This window comes from Lynx canadensis, chromosome B2 (genome assembly GCF_007474595.2).
Source record: "Lynx canadensis isolate LIC74 chromosome B2, mLynCan4.pri.v2, whole genome shotgun sequence".
Classification (NCBI taxonomy): Eukaryota; Metazoa; Chordata; class Mammalia; order Carnivora; family Felidae; genus Lynx; species Lynx canadensis.
The window spans coordinates 75223219-75247223 of record NC_044307.1 but is presented as its reverse complement, the minus strand read 5'-3'; the positions used below and the strand labels follow the sequence as shown (position 1 = coordinate 75247223).

General features: G+C 37.4%; 1 protein-coding gene across 7 annotated transcripts in view; it reads right to left on the bottom strand.

The window, feature by feature from the left end:
* Positions 1-24005, bottom strand: part of DOP1A (DOP1 leucine zipper like protein A) — a 113214-nt gene that overhangs the window by 4099 nt on the left and 85110 nt on the right. For 2 of the 7 annotated variants that reach the window (XM_030315898.2, XM_030315897.1), the window contains 15 exons: positions 19578-19760; positions 17892-17947; positions 16652-16756; positions 12478-12544; positions 12164-12308; positions 11908-11987; positions 10730-10839; positions 10325-10474; positions 10124-10185; positions 8380-8532; positions 7125-7261; positions 6178-6233; positions 5159-5323; positions 2356-2485; positions 1331-1390 (listed from right to left, as the gene is read on the bottom strand). In XM_030315898.2, coding sequence (XP_030171758.1) covers positions 1331-1390; positions 2356-2485; positions 5159-5323; positions 6178-6233; positions 7125-7261; positions 8380-8532; positions 10124-10185; positions 10325-10474; positions 10730-10839; positions 11908-11987; positions 12164-12308; positions 12478-12544; positions 16652-16756; positions 17892-17947; positions 19578-19760 — 1659 coding nt within the window. The remainder of the gene's footprint in view (positions 1-1330; positions 1391-2355; positions 2486-5158; positions 5324-6177; positions 6234-7124; positions 7262-8379; positions 8533-10123; positions 10186-10324; positions 10475-10729; positions 10840-11907; positions 11988-12163; positions 12309-12477; positions 12545-16651; positions 16757-17891; positions 17948-19577; positions 19761-24005) is intronic. The other 5 variants (XM_036064407.1, XM_030315899.1, XM_036064408.1 and 2 more) reach the window with 3 other exon arrangements.

The following is a 24005-nucleotide window of genomic DNA, read 5'->3' as shown; positions in this document are numbered from 1 at the left end:
CAGAAAATTCCTCATTTAAAAAGATGGGGAAATATAATCTGTCTTCTGGCAAAGAAGTCAAATGAGAGTGCAGGTGAAAACTGTCAACTAAATATAAATGCAGTTAAAATCATTCATTAAAACTAACCAAGAGATTAGTTTAGGAAGCCAGCTGGATTATATGAAGTTGTCGATGTCAGTCTATCTAGGAAAAGTTAGGAGAGAACTGGAGATGTTTTGAGTTTGGGGGGAATCACAGATATAAAAACACACTTAGAATGAAAACAGACGTGAATTGGATAGAAAATGGGGGAAAAATCAGCAGGTGGGACTTAGAAAGCAGAACTGCCATACTGAGGAGTTTGCCTGTTGCTGAGAAACTTGCATTGTTTACCTAATATTTAATATCACTAGTTTCCTAGAGGAGATAGCAGATGCAAAATACAGCTTATTTTCCCGTATGCGATTACAAGGTTTTTCTGCTTATTTAAAAATGAAATCCCGAGAATGGAAAATAGATTTAAATTAAAAAGGAGCAAACAAATCCTCCAGTTCTCTATGGCCAGAAAAAAAGTAATTAACCTCAAACTATAGGATATAGAAAACCTCCTTCCATTCAAGAAAACTTGAATGCTGGTTTTAATGACCATCCTGGGAGACTGACTTTCACATCACTGGCTGCTGTTAAGTGGCTGACCACATCACCTATTAGTCCCCTGAATCAAGCTGCAGTTCAATAGTGATTAAAGGATAAGCAGAGATGAATTTACCCTGAAGGAAAATGCATAATATCCTTGAGAGAGAACTAAGGTAACCTTTTGTTTATATTCCTGCCAAGATGTACATTTTTTTAATTTTTAAAATGTTTTATTTTCGAGAGAGAGCATGAGCAGGGGAGGGCAGAGAGAGATGACGACACAGAATCAGAAGCAGGCTCCAGACATTGAGTGTGTCTGCACAGAGCTCGATGCAGGGCTCGAACCCATGAACCGTGAGGTCATGACATGAGCTGAAGTCAGATGCCTAACCAGCTGAGCCTCCCAGGTGCCCCAAGAGGTACCTTTAAGAGAGGGGCTTTTACTAAGCTTGTGACCAATAAAGAGCGCACCTGTTTTGGTGTTCTGCTCCTCTTCATCACAACTATACCACCTCCTCAAAAATAAAAGCCAGACATGTTCCCATAAAAACGATTTCTCCTTTAACTTCACCAGTCTACACTTGAAGACAGACTTCCTTCCTGTTTACCTCTCTTGTACTTGTTGAAATCCACACCTGGGTTTGTGTCTCAATATTTGGTCCAGATGTGGCAACTTTTGCTGCCACATCACAAGCATCAAAAAGCCACCCTCACCTGATGCTTGGCCATCTCCAATCCCTCCAAAATCACTGTCTTAAAGTCCTCCTCCTTGTCCTGTGGAAGGAAAGAGGAGAACTCATAGCCTTTGTTCCAATGAAAAGTATGTTTGGCCATGAAGACCTTGTTTAAAGTGTGGAAAATGCTTTCTAATCAAAATTGTTATCTTATTCTGTGGGACACATTTTAGGCAAAAGGCTGTCTTGTTTATCCCATAGATACAGAGAGGAGTCTTACAAAAATTGTCATTACTAATGAGATGCAGGGATGACAAAGTGCATGTTCCTGGGGTCATAATCATCACACAGCTTCTGGGTTTGTCGTCATGATTAGTTTTTCAAACCCCTATGATATTAAAGGGAAAAGTACCTAAACTCTGGACCCAACTTTCATGTCTGCCCTTTTAACTTCCTTAAAGATTTAATTTTAAATCAAGTTCCTCAGATCCTTCAAGCGCAACCTCCTCTTTAATCCTCCAGTTCTCTATGGCCAGAAAAAAAAGTAATTAACCTCGAAGCTAAACTCCTTCTCTATTCCATTTGTATAGTTTGTGCAGTGTGGTTTAGTTTAGGGGCTGCTGCCTGATTAGGGGACCCCAGAAGACTGGAAAATTTCTGAGCACTCAAAGCACATACTGCAAATTAAGACTCCAAAATACCTGGGTCATCCCCACACTGTACATTTTGTAACAAAAATAGTTTTTTTTAATTTTGTGATGCTTTATTTTTTTGTAAGTAATCTCTACATTCAACATGGGGCTTGAACTCAACAACCCTGAGATCAAGAGTCGGATGCTCCGCTGACTGAACCAGCCAGTTGCCCCTGAAAAAACTTTAATGCAAAAAAGACAAAAGATATGAAATAAAGGCTCACTGGTGAGCATGCCAAACTCATTATTATTTTCTTGGGTGAAGATCTCTAATTAGCCTGAGGCATACCGAAAGATACAAAATACATAATACATGATATAAATACATTTTACCAATTCTGTCTTCTTACACTTAAAAAGAAGAATGCGGTACCTTTGCCCTTTTCCGAAGAAGTTTCGCTAGTCGAACTACATAAGGTTTAAATTCTCGTTGATGTATGCCCTGCCTTCGGACTTCCAAACCCGAATCATCGGAGGCTTCTGGGATAAAGGCCCATCGGTACCTATGTACAGAAGAATGGTATTGACACTGGTAAGACAAGATGTGCCATTTGAGACAAGGCCACGTTAAGTGTGGAAAGAACGTGACCCACTGCCTCAACAGATTCCAGTGCCAGCTGTGCCAGGTGCAGCCCCGTCACGTAGGACAGGACTCTCAACCTGACCGACCCTTTTCTTCACCAGCAAATAAAGACACTATTAACCATCTCCTAGAGTTGTAAAGAATAAATGCATATGCAAAGTCTCATCATTGTTCTTCATGAGCACAAAGCCAGTAACTTAAATGATTCCATCCTCATTTGTTAATTGGCAAAATCCCGACCGTATACTTGGCCAGATGCCCTCCACACAGTAAGGGGGCAAAGAAATGAAAAAAAAAACATTAAGTAGGACTTCTTTCTCATGACCCTTGTATTTTTGTCTTTAATAAATAAAATTAGTATCTGACTATGGGAAAATTTTGAACAGTATAAAAGGACATACCAAAGAACGGTAGTGTCTCCCTCCCACCACAGGGTCCATCAACATAGCCAGTTTCTTGTGTTGGCATCCAGAATTCATGAATAGAGCACACATGCACAGAGCCAACCTCCTCTTCAGTAAACTTAAAAAACCACGACTGCTGCTTGTGATGATTTAATTAGATTTAATTGTGCTGATTTAGATAACATATAAAACCCCACTTTCTTTAATAACTACACAGTACTCCAGTGTTGGAATGTACTGACTTAACCAGCCTCCTAGATCGTCTCGTTATTACAAGTAGCACCTCGATGGATACACTTACAATACTGACTTTTTGCGTATCTGACTGTACAGTGGTAGGATAAAAACTTGTAATAGCAGGATTATTGGCTTAAAGAGAATGTGTATTTTGAATTTTGGTAACCACAACTCTGGAGAACTGGATGATATCAATGTACACCTCCAACTGGAGTAAGAATGCTTCTATTAAGGTTAAAAAGTAATACACTTTTAGATCGTTACCATTATGATCACTATTTATAATTGGAAGTTCTCTTAGGAGTAATGGCTTTTCTACCATTTATAGGCCCTTTTCTGTGAACTCTTTATTCTCTCACTGACCCATTTTCCTGCTGGGTTACTGATTTGTACATATTAAGCAAGTTAGACTTTTGTCATAGACACCGTAAATAATCTTTCGCCAACTTTCTACTTTTTCCACTTCATGGTATTTTTTTTTGTCACACAGAGACTTAACATTTTTTTGCGGTTAAATTATCAAAGATCTTTAACTTCTGAAATATATATCATGTTTAGAAAGATACTAATCTTTCAAGATTAAATTCTCCAGGTCATCATCTACTACTTTATAGATTTTTTTAAAAATAGTTTTTTAAAAATTATAGTTCTACAGCCTTTTCCATCCTTTTTTTTAGTAACTCTGTCCTAACAGGATGAACTAATTTTGGTTCTGATCATGGAAGCTAACAAGTCAATACGATGAACATACTACTTAATGGTTCTTCCTAGAGCACTGGAGACTAGCTTCTATCACTTTTTTGATGATAAGCATCCCAATTAATTCTGGCCACTTTGCTACAGTTCTGCGTGGGATTCCTTCCTGAATTTCTTCTTTATCAAGAAGTAGGTGTATATGGTTTCCAAATGGAGAAAAAAAAGGAACTGGACTTAATCTAAAAAGAATTTCTAGTTCTTACCGTTAAATTTAATGAAAAGTAAACTTGTGAAACAGCAATTTTGGGGGATTTAAGCATGTCCAATATAGAAAACAGATTCTGATGTCTTACTCTTTATCCTATTAATACTCCATTCCAGAAGAATAATATAATACGTTATATATAAATACATATTTGATCATATGGATAAATTCTTAAGTTAGCTATGTTTGATTAATCTTACACAGTTTGCCTATTTAAAAATTTAAATATGAAAAACCATAAATCAGCATTTTTGAACAAAGGCACTTATGAGAATTTATTTCTATTCAGTTTCTCCCTATTCCCCTCTGTTCTCAGTTCCCTATCATCTGAAATAAAAACCTTGATTCCAGTCTTGCCCATCTCTAGTCTTCTGTCCAAACTGCAGCCAAGGTAGTTTCTAAATGCAAGCCTGATGACATCACTGCATTCCTTAGTATGATTCAGTGTCCCTAGGTGAAAGTCCAAATTATCTAATACAGTTTACAAGGCCTTACATAATTCAGCCCCTTTCCAGCCTCTTCTCACAATATTCTGCTCCGGCAATATCGATCTCAGCATTTCAGACAAGCCAGGTCCATTCTAACCTCCCAGACTCCACATGTGCCTCCCCACTCACCACCTCAATATAAATCTGTCCTCACGGCTTAAAGCTAGGTGGGGGTCTTTGCTCTGTGACCTCAACAGTTCCTGCATGTCAGCTAACAGAACACCCATCATGTGTTCAACTGTACAATGAACTGGAAGCTAGTGAGCCGTGTATCCCACTGTCTCACATATGGTAGGTATTCCAACTTATTAAACTAAATGCTCTAATTTATCCACAGCAACCATTTACTTCCAATAACTGTGTTGAGCCCCCCACCACGTTAGTAAAAATTAATAACATTTCACTTATACAAAAAAAAACATTTAAGTTAGTCTTAAATGTCAGTGACCAAAGCAAACATACTTTCAAAAATATCCATTTAATATCCTTGCTTTTATACTTACATCTGAAACTGAGGAAGATTTTCGGAGGGCAACGCCAGAGCCAAATCCAAAAATTTGCAAGCAGATAGATAGAGGTTTAACCATCGCTGGCTGTTATATGAAGTAGAAAAGCCATTACCTCCTGTGTAGGTTGTCTCCAGACCAGCCACAGAGGGGCCTGAAGTCCTGTAAGCAGGAGGCAGTGTGTCAGCAGCTGAACCCATTTCCTAATAATTCCCAAGGTTCCAGCTAGTATTTTCCTTCTGCTAAGTTTACCAGTAACTGCTGAGCAAGGTCACAACTAAATTAATTTCGCTGTCTTCAAATAAAAAGTTCAGTTTTACTCTTTAAATTTTGAGAATGTAAAAATAGCACAGAAACTTGTGTTACACTCAAGAAATGTAAAAATACTAGCTGTGAAACCCAGAGACCTCCCTACTACTTGAGTCTGTGAAAATTGCAGGGGCGGGGGGTGTCTTTCTATAAAAATAAAGTTATTAGGACAGGGGAACCTTTAAATAAACCTGGCATTGAAGAATAATATATATCCAAGACACATGGTGTTACAGGAAACTTTTCAATTTACACAAAGTGGTACAAAAATTCCTACATAAAAAATTATAGTCATATTAATAAACTGCCTTTACTAAAAAGAATACACTTACAGTACATTGAGATCATTCTGGAAGATTGGGACACATGGATACCTTAGTTACAGCTTACCTGCCATGAAAGGTTTTGCTGCATGTTTCATGGATAAGATCTGACCTACCAAAACCAACATGGCTCATGTAACTAAGACATAATTGCTTCAAACTAAATTTGTCTAGAGGACAAAGGCCCTGGGTGTTGACAGTCTACTATGATTAAGGAATAAATGAAGCTATATTATTTCCAAATATAATTGATTATGTAGTAACAGACTAATATATAAAGTATTCATATAAAACTATATACTCTCCAAGTTGTAAAGTAACATTCTGGATGATTTTAGGATAATGGACACTGACAAGAAAATATGGAAATATATTACATATTACCGTGAAATATCTTCATCAGCAGTGAGTTCCTGCTCCATCAGTAAAAATACCTGTACCTGAAGACCGTGAAATTCATGTTAAATGTTTAAACTTAATATTTAATTTTTCTTTCAATCTATCTTTAGACTCTGTTTTCATTAATCCAAAAATTAATTTTAGGATACAATCAAATTAAATTATACTGAGTTTGTGGAAGTTAAACTGCAAATCAAGCACACAGCCTTCCTAATAACCTGACAGAGCTGGGGGATGAAGCCATGCCTTTTTTTATTTGTCAAGGATGGAACAGAGTTACAGTTATTAAAAAAAATATATTAAAGCCAATTTCTTTGTGAGATTATAAATGCTTGGGTTTTCAGAGTTACAGGTTCACTTCTCTTCCTTTACTCATGTTCCTTTATCCCCAGGTCCCCAAATGATTTAGATGAGGAAGATGGTAAGACCTGGAGAGAACGGATTGGTATAGTGGGATTGAGGAAGGTTTTACTGTTTGGGAGATAGCAAAATCTTTGTGAAAGTCTCTCTCAAGGAAGCTTAACTAGGGTAAGTGCTGCACTTCAAGAGTGAGGACATGCCTTATGTCAGTCCACTGGAATCCAACTAAACCAGCTCTCAGCACCCCAGAGGTTCTGCTATAGGCTGGAACCAGGCTGGAAGCCATGATAGAGTTACCCATTTGGTGTACAAGAGAATAAATGAAACCAGATCAGATTAAGTAATGATTCACAAGGAGCTAATATTGGGAATGTTAACATATTTGGAAGCTTAAGCTGTATGGAGATGGACTCTGACTTGTTTTACCCTTTTCAACTGTAAAAACTATCAGTAACAAGCTTAACTAGAGTTCAGTTCTCTTCCAAGATTAGTTTATATCCAGTAAGCATGCTGATGCTAATCCCATTGTTTTACAGTTTGGATTTATGACCTGATGATTAGAATTAACTCACAAGTTCTGTAATCATGGTAGGCCAGAGTGAGGTAAGATGTTGTGGAGACATTCTTAAAAGTAATACTCTGAAAAACAGGAACACTTGAGAGTGAAGAGTTGGCACCTGGGGCAAACGGAGACTCTCAACCAATCTCTCTGAAAGAAATGCAGTGTATTTTCAGTAGGTTAATAATTAAAATCATCTTCATGTGAACTTTTCCATATAAGCTAGCCTACTACTTCTCAAACTTTCTGGTGGACTAATGAAAAAAAAAATTCCCCATAAAACATAATAAAAATGAATTGCTAGAAAAAAATCTAAAGAAGATATAAAATACAAATGCCATTTTCTTATTGTTAGATGTGACAGGTTCTGTCAAATTGCTATAAAAGTTTAAAATGCTTACTCTAAATTTCTGTACTTATCACGGATGGGATAACAGACTGGTACTAGTCCATGGACCACACTTTGAGTAGCAGTGATCTGGTCAACTTAAAAAAAAAAAAGAATCACAAGACAAATAGTGTGTATGTTGTATATCTGACATTAGGTATAAAGGCTAAGGAAAGGAGTCACTTCTCTTCCTAGAGAAATGATCTCACTAAAGAGATGACAACTGTCATTCCCAGCCCAGTCCCCGGGCAGTTGAAGCTGGTGGCTGCATCAGCACAATGACTCAGTATGAACAATTCTGCCCCAGGACCGGGAAGCTATCTGGTGGCGGAGCGATGATGAGTGCACTGGTACCCTTCAGGACACACAGGGCCACTAAACCCATTTGGTAAAGGTTGTCAAAAACCTTATACAACTCCCCCCCCCCACACACACAAACTACAGATCTCCAAATGTTACTTCTAGCCCCCAATTCCTGGCTCTGCCTATATTTTAGTCCTCCTTGAAACTATAGAACCCCTTATCCACAGTAAAAAAAAAAAAAACAAAAAAAAAAAAAAAAAAAACCACCACTAACCTGCCTGCAGCAAAATAGTCATATGCCTCAACCTTAAACACGAATTCTTAGGAAACTAGAACCAAACAATAAAATAGAGACCATATTTAGGCAAGTCCTACAACTCACTGTTTGATTTCTTTTTACATGCTGATGATGGTAATTTTTGTGTCAGAACAAAATTCTAATTCTACAGTGTTTTCCATCTACTTACACTTGGTATATTTTACCCTAACTTAACAGTTTAAGGAAAAGTATTTACTAAAGAACAACAACAATAAAGAACACAGTTTGGAAGACAGAGAAAACTTTTACATGATTTACCTTGTATATCTGGAAGATATTTCTGGTACTGGTCAATTTCACTGCTAAAAATAGCAAATGCTAATCTTTTGAGAAGCATGGCTCTTTGCTCTAGCTCCACATCACGGTTTGCAAAGAGATTAAGTGAACTGCTCTGAGCCACAGCTACACGAGCTGAAAAAAAGAATGTACGTGCAGTCATTTGAAAAAAGATTATTCTATTATTTGTTTGTAAAAATGGCTAGACACCTTATGGCTTCCAAGAGTGGGAGGAGCTTAGGGTAGAGGATTCATGGCTCCTCTCTGGGGTAGAAGGGCTGGCAAACAGACCCAGCATGTACAAGCCAGAAGACCAAAGGATAGGAATTGTGAATGTGGAAAGAGAGGAAAATTTAGAAAATCCAGAACACCAGCAATGCCATTTTATAACACCCTTTAATATTCCATGCCATCTTCCTAATTCCTCATTGCTTTAAAAATAATTTCTGGCCTGGCCCACCTAGCTCTCCATTCTTAAGTCTTGTCACTCACTTCCAGCTCACTCTTCTGTAGCCACACTGTGTTCTTGCTGTTCCCCACAGAAGATCTTTGTAATTTTTGTTCCCTATGCGTGGAACACTTTGTCCCTAGACCTTCCCAAGGTTGGCTTCTTTAGTTTCAACTGTGAGCTCTTCAGGTGTTACTTAAAATCTATCATCACCCTACCTACTTCACAACTTCTTATTCCCTGAAGTAATCTTTTTTTTTTTTTTTTTTTTTAAAGTTCATTTATCTATTTTGAGAGAGAAAGGAGGAGACAGAGAATCTCAAGCACACTCCAAGGTGGGGCTCAAATTCATGAACTGTGAGATCATGACCAGAGCCAAAATCAAGAGTTGGATGCTTAACTGACTGAGCCACCCAGGCACTCCTACTCCCTGAAATAATCTTATTTATTTGGTTAAGGTTAGCATAATGGCCTGCCCCATGTTTGTCTTTTAATAAATATTTGTTGAACAGATGAATTTGTTAAAATTCATTACCTTAAAACAACTCTGTGATCATCAGAGGAGAGACAATATGCTGCCCCTTTTACAGACAGGGAAACAACAGCTTGTGCTTACACAAAATCATACAGACTCATCCAGCTTTACTGCTATTTAAGGTCATTAGTTTAGGAACTTTAAACTTAAAAAACAAAACAAAACTGGGGCATCTGCCTGGCTCAGTTGGAAGAGCATACGACTCTTGATCTCAGTTGTGAGTGCAAGCTTCACGTTGGGTGTAGAGATTAAAATATAATTTAAAAAAAAAAACAAGAAAACACTTTTTTCAGATGAAATACTACAGGAATCCTAATATATAAAACCAATCAAGACAGTAGAAACAGAGTGGAGAGTGATTCTAATCTTCTTGGTCCTTCCCTTTCTTCCTTCAGACGAGATAAACAGAGCCCCCGGATTTAGAGTAACATGTCTGATAGGTTGAATCCAATTGCCAGCCTTTCATTCATTTAATAATTACTTATTGAGTGCTTACTATGTGCCAGGTTCCATGCTGTTTGCTGTGCAAAATATTTAGAGACAAATTAGACATGGCCAAATAGCTCTACTTATTATTTATCACCATGCTGTCCTCTTTAAACTTTAACATTCCATCCCTATAGGATATACGTACAACTTGACAAAGAGCTAATTCTGAAGTTTCTAGAGAAGGACAAGGCAAACAATAAGAATGGGTCCTGATAAGGACATACATTACTTAGGTTTCATCCCATAATACTCACTCATCAAGTCTCTAAATGTTGTTTTATCATGTGTCATCAGATTGTCCATTATTGCTCTCCAACTGAAAGAAACAAGGATTATGATATGTAATTAGGATTTTCCTGTTGTTACCGGGAAAAAAACCAGTGTTCTACTTTGCAGGACAGTGGTTGATTTCAGCAAGATGCATCGTCACACTGAATAAAAGCAAGACGACTTACTGATTAACACAAGAGGCGTCCATCTGAAAGAAACTGGGATCCATAAAGAGGTCAAAGGCTTCTTTTTTCCAAGCTCTCCGTGTGTACTGATACCCACTAAGACTACTAAGCAGCTGGACGCAGGCTCGGTAACTAGGAGCATTATGTGCACTAGGAGGAAGGAGGACCAGAACCACTTTAACCTATGTGTTATAACTTGAACCACCATGTTATTCATAAGTACTCACATTCCCCTAAAACAATATGAAACAGAAGGCACCATAACAGAAATAATGTGTTTTTTTTAATCATTACAATTCAAGGCAAAAATAATGCCATTTTGTGGTAATTCCAAAAATGGCATTAAAGGAACACAATTTGTTTCTAACAGGCTTTGAATTACAAAAGCTACTTTAGTAACAGTACCTGTGATTTCGGAGGTAGGGTACAACATAATGCATAATATTTACAAGTAAAGGAATAACCCGTTCCTTCTCATCACTATAGAAAACCATATCCAAAAGATGAGCCAAAACCTAAAAAACATAAGAAGTGAAATGGAGTATAATCTAACAGCTGAAAGTGACAGCATTCAGACATGGGTTTCAGTCTGTAAGAATACCTAGAATACCTTAAAATTTGAAAAATCTGAAATCAGATCTAAGTCATTTAAAAAACTTTAATGTTTACTTAGTTTTGAGAGAGAGAGAGAAAGCATGAGTGGGGGATGTGCAGAGAGAGAGAGGTGACAGAGCATATGAAGCAGCCTCGACAGCAGAGAGCCTGATGCAGGGCTCAAAATCACTCATCGTGAAATCATGACCTTAGGTGAAAGTCAGACCTTCTCAACCAACTGAGCCACCCAGGCACCCCCTCACTAATCCATTTTAAATGAATGGTTTCTGCAACTTTTAAAAATTTTTCTGTCCATTACAAATATAGGATATAAGTACGAGCAAATTTTGCTATTTTCAACTGTGAGAGGGAAGTACAGAACCTTCTAATAGAAGGTTCTAAGAGAGGTCAAGAACCTTCTAATGTGACAGTGACTAAAGAGTGAATCAAAGACTAGACACTCTATTCTCTTTCTCTGATTCAGTTAAAAGAGAGCTTAGAAATAAACTGAACTGTTTAAGTCCCAGCTCTATCAATTACCAGCTATTTAGCCTTAGTCATATTGTTCTAATCTTTGGGAGGCATGGTATCCACATCTGAAAAGGGAAATAAAAATGACCTACAAGGCTATATAGCAGGGTATAAAAAAAGAGCATGTCAGAGGATGAATCTAAAAATCTTTGGTAAAATATTTCATCATGGCAAGCATCATTATACCACCTTCTGATTATACTGTCATACAAAAGCACTTTTCTTTTTAAAAATCATGCTTAAAAAAACAGTGCCTGGGGAGGGAAACAATATCTAAAGTTATCACTAATATTTAACAAACTGGTCCAAATACAAAGTCACAACTTTATTTATTATAGTGATCTCTAGAAGGGCAAAATGGTTTTTCAAATTAAAAACTCCTCTGTAAGGATTACTTGCTAATCTTGAATTTTGACATTGTTTACTTGAAAGTTCATGTGAAAAAACTTGATATTTACCTCAGAAAGTAATGTCAGTGCATGGACACTATATACAGAAGGAGTTATGTTTGAGGTTTCCATTGCAGGTGATAACATATCTAAATAAGAGAAAAGACAGGTAAAGTAAAGATACAGTTAGGTCTTTTCCCACTGAAGAAAGCTACCTGCTAACATGAGGAAAAGGATGATTTTCTAGTGCTTACAGTGCTAGTTGCAATGATTTCTTAGTAAACAGGTGCCTATAAACATAAACCTCAGTCTTTGAGATCAATACCTTCAACATCAGATTCCAAATTGGTCCCATCCACCATTATTTTGGGAGAAGGCTTAACTTCAAGATTTCGTCGCAGCCATGTTGTCTGTTCTAAAGAAGAACCAGCAATGGCACCAATTGCATCCACTATTTTATGAGTCACATCCTAAAGAAACAAGGAAAAACCACTCTACGTATATGTGCGTATACACATACCCAAATACACGTGCTCGTGCAACTTCGTAGATGGATCTTACCTGACCTTATCCTTTTACAGTTAAAGGCAGTGAGAGATGCAGAGTTTTGGCAACAGCTCTCAATTCAGAATGCCTTACCTGAAGGTCTCTTTGGTCTTTCTTATTTTCCAAAGTAGGGTTTTTCATAATGAACTCATTCAGAACCCTAAAAGGGCAGAAGAGAAAAACGAACAGGAAACATCAGTGAAAGGAAATGATGCAATCTGATTTCTCACAGTGACCAAGTGGCTCTGTAGCCTCAACTTCTATTTTATGTGTTTAATGAATGTGTATATGAATATCCTATGACTTTAAAAGGAATAAACATATGCAGGAAAACACATGTACAAAGATGTTCATAACAACATTATTTGTAAAAGCACCAAAGTGGAAAGAACCCAAAAGTCCAGCAAGAGAAGAAATCGTAGCATATTCTTACAATGAAATACGGAACAGCAATGGAACTCAATAAATTACAGCTACATGAAATTACATGGAGGAATCTTATACACATATGTTGTGTGAAAGAAGCAGACACAGAATAAAATATTTACATACAGTTTTTAAAAAAGGGCAAAATTTATCTGTGGTATTAGAAGTCCAAATAATGGTTATCTTTGGGGAGAGGGAAAGGACAGTAATTGGGAGGGGACCTGAAGAGACATATGGTGTTTTATTTCTTAATTTAGTCTTGTGATTATATAATTGATATGTTCACTCTGTAATAACTTGTGGAGTTGTATACTAATTATTTGCATATTTTCCTGTTTACATTTTATATATTAAACAACAACAACAAAAAAAACCCCAAAACTCAAACCCCACCAATCAAATGGTTTCTTATCCTGTGTGTCTATATATAATAGATTAAAAATACTTTATAAATGAAAAAAAAATCAACTTTTTTTATTTGCTAAACTTCCACTCAATATTTACTCTGACTTAAGATAAATTATATGCATGATCATTTCCAAACTAAATGTGAAATGATACTAAAAAGCAATCTTCATATCAATTTCTATTTTGTAATTAGGAATTTTTAGAGGATCAGTGGAATGGTTGGTATTAAACAAACACACAATCAAATTTAAAAAGGGAATTAAGTGTCTAGTCTAACTGACAGTGTCCAACTTTTTGCTTAAATAATCAGAGTATATACCCCGGAGAAGGAGGTAGGATCTTTATTTTCTGAGAAAAGAGAAAGGAAGAAAAGGCAGGTGAAGAAACAGTAAAATCCTGTAGGGAAGCTACAAGTCACAATAAATAGCTTTAATTTTTGATGAAATTAGGCAGCAGGGTTATTTGCTGGTAACTCAAAGAACTATACATATATTTCCTCTTTGAGCCTTAAGACAACTCAGGTAGGTAGGCCAGGCACCACTATCTTTGCTTGACAGATGGGAAAACAGCCTTAGAGAGGTTTACTGAGGTACCCAAGATCACAGAGATGAGAGCTGGAACTAGAAATAAGAAGAATCAGAAATCTTCATGAGTATGTAGTTTGATTTCTAGTATTTACATTTCTCTCTCATCACTAAAACTCGTACACACTAGTTATATTAACCTTTGATCCAGGAAGGGCAGACATTGAGCCCACTGCTCTTTTCATTACATCTCCATTGTCTAAAACTCCTTCGGCTTTTTGATTTAGATAACTTTCAAAATAGACAGTATGAGGGTCTGGGGATCATCATAATCCCTGAAATTCTTGAGCAGGGTCTGTGACTCACTTTGGTTGGGCTGGGCCCTCCATGTTACTCAACTACCATAGGCTGACCGGCTCTCCACCACGGTTCCTCCACCTCCTGGCAGAAGACTACATTCCCACATTTACCAGAAAACTTGAGGCCATCTCACTGAAGAATTCTCACCTTCTCTCTTCTTCACTTGAAACTCTTCTAGACCACTAGATGCCAAAACAGAATTACTAGTTTCCATAAGGACACGGAGGGCAAAAGCGAAGTCTGTGTATACAGATTCACACATTTACACATATAAAATCCCCTTCAGAACTACAGAAGATGGCTAAAAGCTCAAAATTCTTTGCACTTGGTTGAATTTATGTCCATTCAGTACGAGAACATGTTGACTGTCGCTGGCTATTAATGATATCATTGGACTGCCTGATGCAATGTAAAAAAATTGGGGAAAAGCTTACTCTGTTTTTTCCTTCTTCTCCTTATATCTTAAGCAGTCCTTTTCAAACTTCAGTGTGTACTCACTCAAATCACTTGGGAATCTTGCTAAAAAAGCAGATTCTAATTGGGGTGTTCTGGATGGAACCTTAGGTTCTACATTTTCAATAAGCTCCCTGGTGATTCCAATGCTGCTGGTTGAAGATCAACCTTTGAGTAGCAACATCTTAGAGGAAAATGTATCCTTCTTTCTCACTCTAATACCTGTTCATTTCCTTTGCTCCACCTCTTCCCAGCTGTCTCTGGAATGTGATGCTATCAGTGAGCCCTCTTCTCTCTAGAATTTTCTATCACTCTCCACTTACATAACACCTATGATTGGCCAGGCACTGTTCTAAGAATGTAACAAATATTAACTAATTATCATAACAACTTTGTGAGTTGGCATTATTATCATCCCTGATGGGGATGATAATATCATCTCACAGATGGAGAGGTTAAATAACCTGCCCAAGGCCACACGGCTTAAGAAGTAAAGAAGCTGGATCTGAATGCTGGCAGACTACAAAGTCTTTGCTTTTAACTATTCAACATCCTCAGATCTTCTTTACTATCTTTTTTTAAAAAGATTTTATTTTTTAAGTAATCTCTACCCAATGTGGGGCTCCAACTCACAACCCCAAGATCAAGAGTCGCACACTCCACCGACTGAGCCAGCCAGGTGCCCCAGATCTTTACTACTAATGATGACTTCCAAATCACATTTCCTCCTGCTACTTTATACTATCATATTCTTTTCATGATCAAACATCTTCAAAGAATACTTCATACTTTCTCACTCTAACCCTTGGCTGTTAACATCTGTGCTCACTACCTCACCAAACTCCTCTCTCTTAAATCACCAGTCCTCTCCAAATCATCAATACAGGCTCTTATTCCCCATCATCCTTCATCTCTTTCGAAGAGTTCCTTGTGCCCTCTTAACTTACGTTTGCTTCTAGAACACGGAACATAGTCAGTTTTCTTCTAATTTTCTTCTATTTCCCTTTCTATCTCCTTTGCTAGTCCCTTTTCCTTTATTCTTTGTCTTGGTCCTGCAATTCCATCCTTAGTAGTTCGTAGTCCCTACCTCCTACTTGAAACACCATTCCTGGCCTAGCTTCCTTACCCTCTAATCCATTCTACTACTAACCTGCCACTCATGTCCCTCCTCAAGACCTGCCATCACTCTCACTCCTGCCCAAGACCAAATTTCTCTTTTTTTTAATGTTTATTTGAGAGAGACAGAGAGAGTGCAAGCAAGGGAGGGGCAGAGAGAGGAGGAGACACAGAATCCAAAGCAGACTCCAGGCTCTGGACTGTGTCAACACAGAGCCCAACACAGAGCTTGACCCACGAACCATGAGATCATGACCTGATCTGAAGTCAGATAGTTGACCAACTTGAGCCACCCAGGTGGCCCCCCCCAAGACCAGATTTCTTAAGCTAAAATGTGAATCCTTCCCTATCCAGCTCCCATCTCCTTTTCTGTCTCCCCACCATTCCGTTGCCAGTGCTCTACTCTAAGAGCCAAACCAGACAACGCACCGTGCCCCAACATGCCCCTCCCATTCCTGTCTCCACAAAGGCTTGCTGCTCCTGCCAACTCCATTCACTGACCAGTATTTACTGGAGACATATTATGAACAATGGTAAGCGAAAAAACCGACACTGTCCATGACATCATGGTGCTTGCAGTTAAGTAAGGGTGACTGGAATTTATCAAATAATCCTACAAATTAGCAACATAGATAAGGAAACTCCAAAACAGAGAAAATGACTTTCCAAGACTGTTCATGTTCAGGGTCCTGAAGGCAAATGACTCCTGTATGAAGTTCCCCATCAGGCATCCTACTCATCCTTGAAGAAACTACTATAGTAAGGTTTGTTAGTGCATTTACATTTTGTATACACAAACACACAGTTTTCTCCCTACACCCTTTTTTTACAGGCCTCAAATCACACATCTAGTTCTATATCTTGAAAATTCCAAGAGAAGACAGAGAGAACATGTGCTCACTCAAAACATCTGCTATTCAGCAATTAGGACAATGAACATTATTTTTTTCAAAATAATATTTTTAAGTGAAATTGCTTACCCAAGTATAAGAAACTGCCCTGGGGCTGGAAGACTCAGTTGTATGGAGTCTTTCAGAAGTATCAACAATGATGCCCAGCTATCCACTAAATTGGGCACTGGAATTCTGCAAGATAAATATAGTTTTGTATATATAGAGAGAGCCACAGTTAACTTTTATTTTCTTTATATTTTCCCACAGCCTTTACCACATTTTCCTACTAGTTTCTCTGAAACATTCGCTAAATTTTTATAGACTATGATAGGACAAAATTCTTAAAAGCTCTTTATTTTCTACTATTGTTATATAAAAAGAAAACCAACATATTTAAAATATCCGGTGTAACTTAATTAGTATAGAAATTTTAATTGTGCTATAGAAATCCCAGTTTTTAATCACACGGACTCTCAAAAGTAAAATACAACTGGATTAAGTCTCAGTTGGATTACTGACATCATAGTCACCTGCTCTTGGTCTTATTCTCTCCACTTATCTCTTATTTTAGTTCTTTTTCCTTCACCTAGGAGTCTTTAGTTCATCTAAGGGAGAGTTACCAATCTATCCTGAACATCAGTCTCTCACCTCTAAAGATATTCAGATTATCTTTGTTTCAGTCTGGCCTTAACCCTAACACCTATATGTATCTAAGTTCAAACTATAGGTACTCTTTGCTCTAAATCACAATCAGTTTAAATATACTAGATAACCTGACTGTATAAATGTTAGTCATAGATCATAAACTGATGCCAGTTTGGTAATTAAAATGCATTTGCCCTCTACAGGAGGACATTAAGATTCAGGTTGTCGCATAAGTTTATCAAAATTGAAATCAACTGACTTCTGTTTAGGGGTCAGCTAAACACAAAACTGGAATACTAGAACGGGAAGATATTTTCTTTTCATCATTCCTAATATTAAAAAAAAAAAGAATCAGATTAGATTACCACATATTCACCTATATCAAAATAATAATGGATTCAGTGGCGACAAGCATGGCTTCAAGAGTTGTAATTTCTCCTTATATTTAAATGATTTTTTTACAATTCATTGTTTCAATACTATGTCTTCAATACCCTCAGGTCTTTAGGTTTGCAGGACCTACATGGCTGTGGGTCATTAACATACCCACTGACTTATATAAATATATCCACAAAAGGAAAAATTAGCAATTTCTTGAACGAACTCAGCTGCCTTTCTCCTATATTCCAAACTTTTATACATTGTTAACGTAGTAAGGAGAGATCTACATCAGTTATCTTACCTTTGAATATAAGCATAGAAAAACTGAAGCATGCAGACTTCCAAAGAAAGGTGTTTCTATAAACAAAAGAAATCAATTTTACAGTGAAGAAAAATGCTGCCTTTGCTTTTTCATTATTGCAGCTACTCTGTACTTTACTGTCAAAACATTGAAAGAAAACAAAAACACTAGTTTGCCATTAAAAATGCCACTCAAGACTTTCATTTAGTAGAAACAAACTTAACCTAAGAGCTATTTAAAAAGTTGAAAATGGATAGAAGAAATAAAGAGTCTCAATCGCCACCCCCTGTACACATCAAAAGTTGATACTCCAGCCATTACTTTCAAATGATCCATTTACTCTATAAGCATCAATATGTTTTATTTTAATCACCTTATACTTGGTTGGTGCTATCAGAATCAGATTGAAGATTTTCATGAAATTTGAATTTAAATCTATTTTACTACAAGTTTCTGTTAAATTAGTGTAGTTAGTTCAAATCTGAGACTAACGCCTAACATGAAGTTAAAGGACAGTGCCTAGAGTAACAGAAATTAGTAATAGGCAAGAAAATGATACTGATGTCCACGGACATTTATCAGTTTGTTCCTTTGTAGTACCAACTATCCCCTTGAAGGTTCCCCTTTATCACACAAAAATCAAGTGCCTAACGGATTCAGAACCCAGATCGAGAGCAAGAGGCAGCCACTGGAGGGTGGTGGAAGCTGCTATTATTTGCTTCCAGGGTCCTTCATGCTTAGTCCAATGTCTGACACAAGCAGATGCTCAAAATACGATGCTGACCTGAGCTTGGACGTGCAAATTTAAAATCCTATGGCGAATGCTCCAGAGGTGATGTTACAACAGTAAGCAAATTATTAAAAGTTAATATGGATACCGGCTATTCTACACACAGAAGTATCCTCTTCCCATGGGCAATTCAACAAAAAAGATAAAACAAAAAAAAATTAACATTTATGTTTAATAAAGCAGATATGTGTGATAATTCTGTGAAGGATATGATTAGGTTTATTTGGCTTGGCTTAAAGTCCAACATTTGCAGGTGGTAAATATTTTCTCAGCAAATATGACCTCTCAATATTGCTAGAACAAAGAGCAGAAGTAGAGAAGTCCATAATTTTACTAATTTGCAGACTTTGTATCTGCCTAATTAGAGACCATAAACTGTGAGCACAGACTATGTTACTCATTTTCTGTAGCCCCTGCAAAGCACAGTTTTGTACGCGGTCAATAAATGACATGGAGTAGAGCTAACGTTACAGCAAAATGCTAGACATTTGTCCAAAGAGAAAGGAATAAAGAAGCTAAAAAAAAAAAAAGAAAAAAAAGAGAAAAAAGCAACAGTTGAGGTAAGCAGACCTTGAGCACTGGTTTATATGTTCTCCCTTTAAATGACCAGAACCTCCCCCCACCCCCTAAGATTTTGGTCATAAACTCTATAACTGCTTTAGATGGTTCATATAAGAGATCGAAGCCATTAAGGGCTCTTCACGGGCTACAGGAATGATCACAATAGCAGTCACTGCAGAAGTCGATACATGTTTTTATTACAGGAGTGTGAGGACAACATGCATTCCTCTCTGCAATCTGTAAGCATTAAAAGGATGTCACTGAACAAAAAATATCTTATCTCCAGCATTATTTCTGAAATAGAATTGTAAACAGCTCAGAAAAGCTCTTCTTACCTTGTCCTTGGCTATGGCTGGGGGCTGCTTTAAAACTTCTTTCACGGTCTGCATAACGGTTTCTGCTCTCATGACACTGATGGAGCGAACCAGTTCTACTAGTAAGAGCTGCTCTTCACTGGCTGCAGGGATGACCTGGATAAACACATCACTGCGGTTATGCACGTACGTGGGCACACAGGCCTTTTAAGAGAAATCACAGAATTAAGAGAATATTTCATGGCCTCTTTTTAATATAAAGGACTTTACAGGTCTCTTGATTAGGTAAAATATATGTACTTTTTATCAATACAATGTATACATCATTTCAAAAAATCAAATAGGACAGTAAGCTATGTCCTATCCCATATCTCACACCCTAGATCAACCATGCTCAACTCTTAGCTCTTTTCTTTTTGAGTAATACACATGGCTATTTTTAACTATTTTGTGTCTTTTTTTTTTTCCCGATTTCCTGACTTCCTACCTCAGAAGACAAAAACTTACCTCCCTTACATTTTTCTCCCTATCCTCCCAACATAGTTATGTTGTAATTTTATTTAAATAAATATCCAATATTCATATGACTATTTATGGTTGTACTATGTATTATACTGCCCTTACATTTCTTTCACTTTTTGTTTTTCCTAGAGCTAATAAACTGCTCTATTTTTGTTTGGTTTTCTCCATCTTGATCACAAATTCATCCTCAAATGCTCTAACAACTGTAAATCTCTCATTACATATTAAAATACATTAGGTAATTATTAATCTTCTACCTCTTCCTTTTCCTTTTTTTTTTTTAAAGTTTATTTCAAGAGGGAGGGATAGAAAGCATGCATCCACACAAACCAGGGAGAGGCAGAGAGAAAGGGAGAGAAAGAATCCCAAGCAAGGTCCATGCTGTCAGCACAGACCCTCATGTAGGGCTTGACCTCAGTAACTGTGAGATCACGAGCTAAGCTGAAATCAAGAGTCGGACGCTTAACTGACCAAGCCACCCAGGTAACCTTTTTTTTTTTTTTTTTCCTTGAGACATCTATTTGAGGTCTTTCTGCTCTCTTTCTGGGTTGGTACTCTGTAGGTTTGCATAGTAACATCTTGATAACTTTTCTGTGACCGTCAGCCTTCTGTGTCAGAACCCCTATTGCTTGGATCCCCCTATTTCTTGGTTTATTCCTCCTCTAATGGAGAGGATCTTCCAGGTGCTGAGAGAGGGGGAACTGATGGTAATGAATTTTTAAAAAAAAAAATAGATTTTGCATGTTTCAAAACGCTTTGAGTGACAGTTTGGGTTTAGCGTTATAAGTTGAAACTGATTTTCCCATAATTTCCAATGCTGCTCTTAACAAGTTTTATCATTTTTCCACTGAATAGGAACAGTATTTTCTCCGAAGAAGATTTTCAGAGCTTTTATCTCCAATGTTCTGACATTACATGCTGATCTTTGAGTAAATCTTTTTCACAATGTCTGTGCAAACTCATTTCCTTCATTTCTGGAAAATTTTCTTGTACTATTTCGTTAAATTTTTCCCCGTCATTTTTTTGTTCTTTGTTTCTGCAAAAAGATATTGAGCCTCCAGTATCATTCTCCTAATTTTCTGATCTCTATCCTACTTCCCTATCTCTAAATTTATATTTTATTTCTAGTATTTATCTGCTTTGTTTTATATTCATGATGGGGCACCTGGGTGGCTCAGTCAGTTAAGCATCTGACTTTGGCTCAGGTCATGATCTCACAGCTCGTGGGTTTTGAGCCTCACATCGGGCTCTGTGCTGACAGAGCTCACACTCTGTCTCTTTCTCAGAAGAGAGAGACAGAGACAGAATGCGAGTAGGTTAGGGGTGGAGAGAGAGGGAGACAGAATCCGAAGCAGGCTCCAGGCTCCAAGCTGTCAGCACAAGAGCCCGACGCGGGGCTCAAACTCACGAGCTGTGAGATCTTGACCTGAGTCGAAGTCGGACGCTCAACCAACTGAGCCACCCAGGCGCCCCAACATCAAAAAAATTAAAAAAAAAAAAAAAGTTTTATATTCATGAACAATTTTAATTTTTGCAAATCTCTTTCTTATAATCTTATTTCATGGATGTCACATAGCTTCCCCTCTTAGAAAGGCATTGTTGTTATCACTTGAATGTTATTCTGTAACTTGCATTGTTTCTTTTGACTTTATCTAGTTGTTTTTCTCATTGTCTATCATATTAGAGACTTTCTTCATGTGACCAGTAATCCTTGGCTCTTTATTCATATTTAAATGTGAGGAATAGTAATAAAGCTAATATTTACAGAGTGCTTATTAAGTGCCAGGCATTGCTCTAAGTGCCACATAAATATATTCTTCCAATTCTCACAACCTCATGAAGTAGTATACTTCTTCTCCAGGGTCATATAGTTAGGGATTAAAGTAAGGATTTGAACCGCACGGATCTGGTTTCAAAGTCTGTGCTGTTAACAACTACACTATTATTGCCTTTGAAAAAGGAATTAAAAAGTGATGGGAATTCAAGCATTTATGTGCAAGACTGATGGGTAGGGAGGCTTCCCTGTGTGGTGACTACAGCCTAGTGTTTTTGTTTTTTGCTTTGTTATTCATTTTTATTTTTTAATATAAAATTTATTGTCAAATTGGTTTCCATACAACACCCAGTGGTCATCCCAAAATGTGCCCTCCTCAATACCCATCACCCCCCTCCCCCATCAACCCTCAGTTTATTCTCAGTTTTTAAGAGTCTCTTATGGTTTGGCTCCCTCCCTCTCTTTTTTTTGACCTCCCCTTTCCCCATAGTCTTCTGTTAAGTTTCTCACGATCCACATAAGAGTGAAAACATATGGTATCTGTCTTTCTCTGTATGACTTATTTCACTTAGCATAACACTCTCCAGTTCCATCCACATTGCTACACATGGCCAGAATTCATTTTTTCTCATTGCCAAGTAGTATCCCATTGTATATATAAACCACAACTTCTTTATCCATTGATCAGTTGATGGACATTTAGGCTCTTCCCATAATTTGGCTATTATTGAAAGTGCTGCTATAAACATTGGGGTAAAGTGCCTCTATGCATCAGCACTCCTGTATCCCTTGGGTAAATTCTTAGCCGTGCTATTGCTGGGTCATAGGGTAGATCTATTTTTAATTTTTGGAGGAACTTCCACAGTTTTCCAGAGTGGCTGCACCAGTTTGCATTCCCACCAACAGTGCAAGAGGGTTCCCGTTTCTCCATATCCTCTCCAGCATCTATAGTCTCCTGATTTGTTCATTTTAACCACTCTGACTGGCATGAGGTGATATCTCAGTGTGGTTTTGATTTATATTTCCCTGATGAGGAGTGACATTGAGCATCTTTTCATGTGTCTGTTGGCCATCCGGATGTCTTCTTTAGAGAAGTGTCTATTCATTTCTTCACTGGATTATTTGTTTTTTTGGGTGTGGAGTTTGGTGAGTTCTTTATAGATTTTGAATATTAGCCCTTTGTCTGATATGTCAATTGCAAATATCTTTTCCCATTCCGTTGGTTGCCTTTAAGTTTTGTTGATGGTTTCCTTTGCAGTGCAGAAGCCTTTTATCTTCATGAGGTCCCAATAGTTCATTTTTGCTTTTAATTCCCTTGCCTTTGGGGATGTGTCAAATAAGAAATTGCTGTGGCTGAGGTCACAGAGGTTTTTTCCTGCTTTCTCCTCTAGGGTTTTGATGGTTTCCTGTCTCACATTTGGGTCCTTCATACATTTTGAGTTTATTTTTGTGAGTGGTGTAAGAAAGTGGTCTAGTTTCATTCTTCTGCATGTTGCTGTCCAGTTCTCCCAGAACCATTTGTTAAAGAGACTTTTTTCCATTGGATATTCTTTCCCACTTTGTCAAAGATTAGTTTGCCATACTTTTGTGGGTCCAATTCTGGAGTGTCTATTCTATTCCATTGGTCTATGTGTCTGTTTTTGTGCCACTACCACGCTGTCTTCATGATTACAGCTTTGTAATAGAGGCTAAAGTCTGGGATTGTGATGCCTTCTGTTTTGGTCGTCTTCTTCAAAATTACTTTGGCTATTTGGGGTCTTTTGTGGTTCCATACAAATTTTAGGATTGTTTGTTCTAGCTTTGAGAAGAATGCTGGTGCAATTTTGATTGGGATTGCATTGAATGTGTACATTGCTTTGGGTAGTATTGACATTTTAACAATATTTATTCTTCCAATCCATAAGCATGGAATGTTTTTCCATTCCTTAGTATCTTCTTCAATTTCCTTCATAAGCTTTCTATAGCTTTCAGCATACAGACCTTCTACATCTTTGGTTAGGTTTATTCCTAGGTATTTTATGATTCTTGGTGCAACTGTGAATGGGATCAGTTTCTTTGTCTTTCTTTTGCTTCACTATTAGTGTATAAGAATGCAACTGATTTCGATCAGACAACAAAAGGAAATCAAAGGCATCAAAATTGGCAAAGACGAA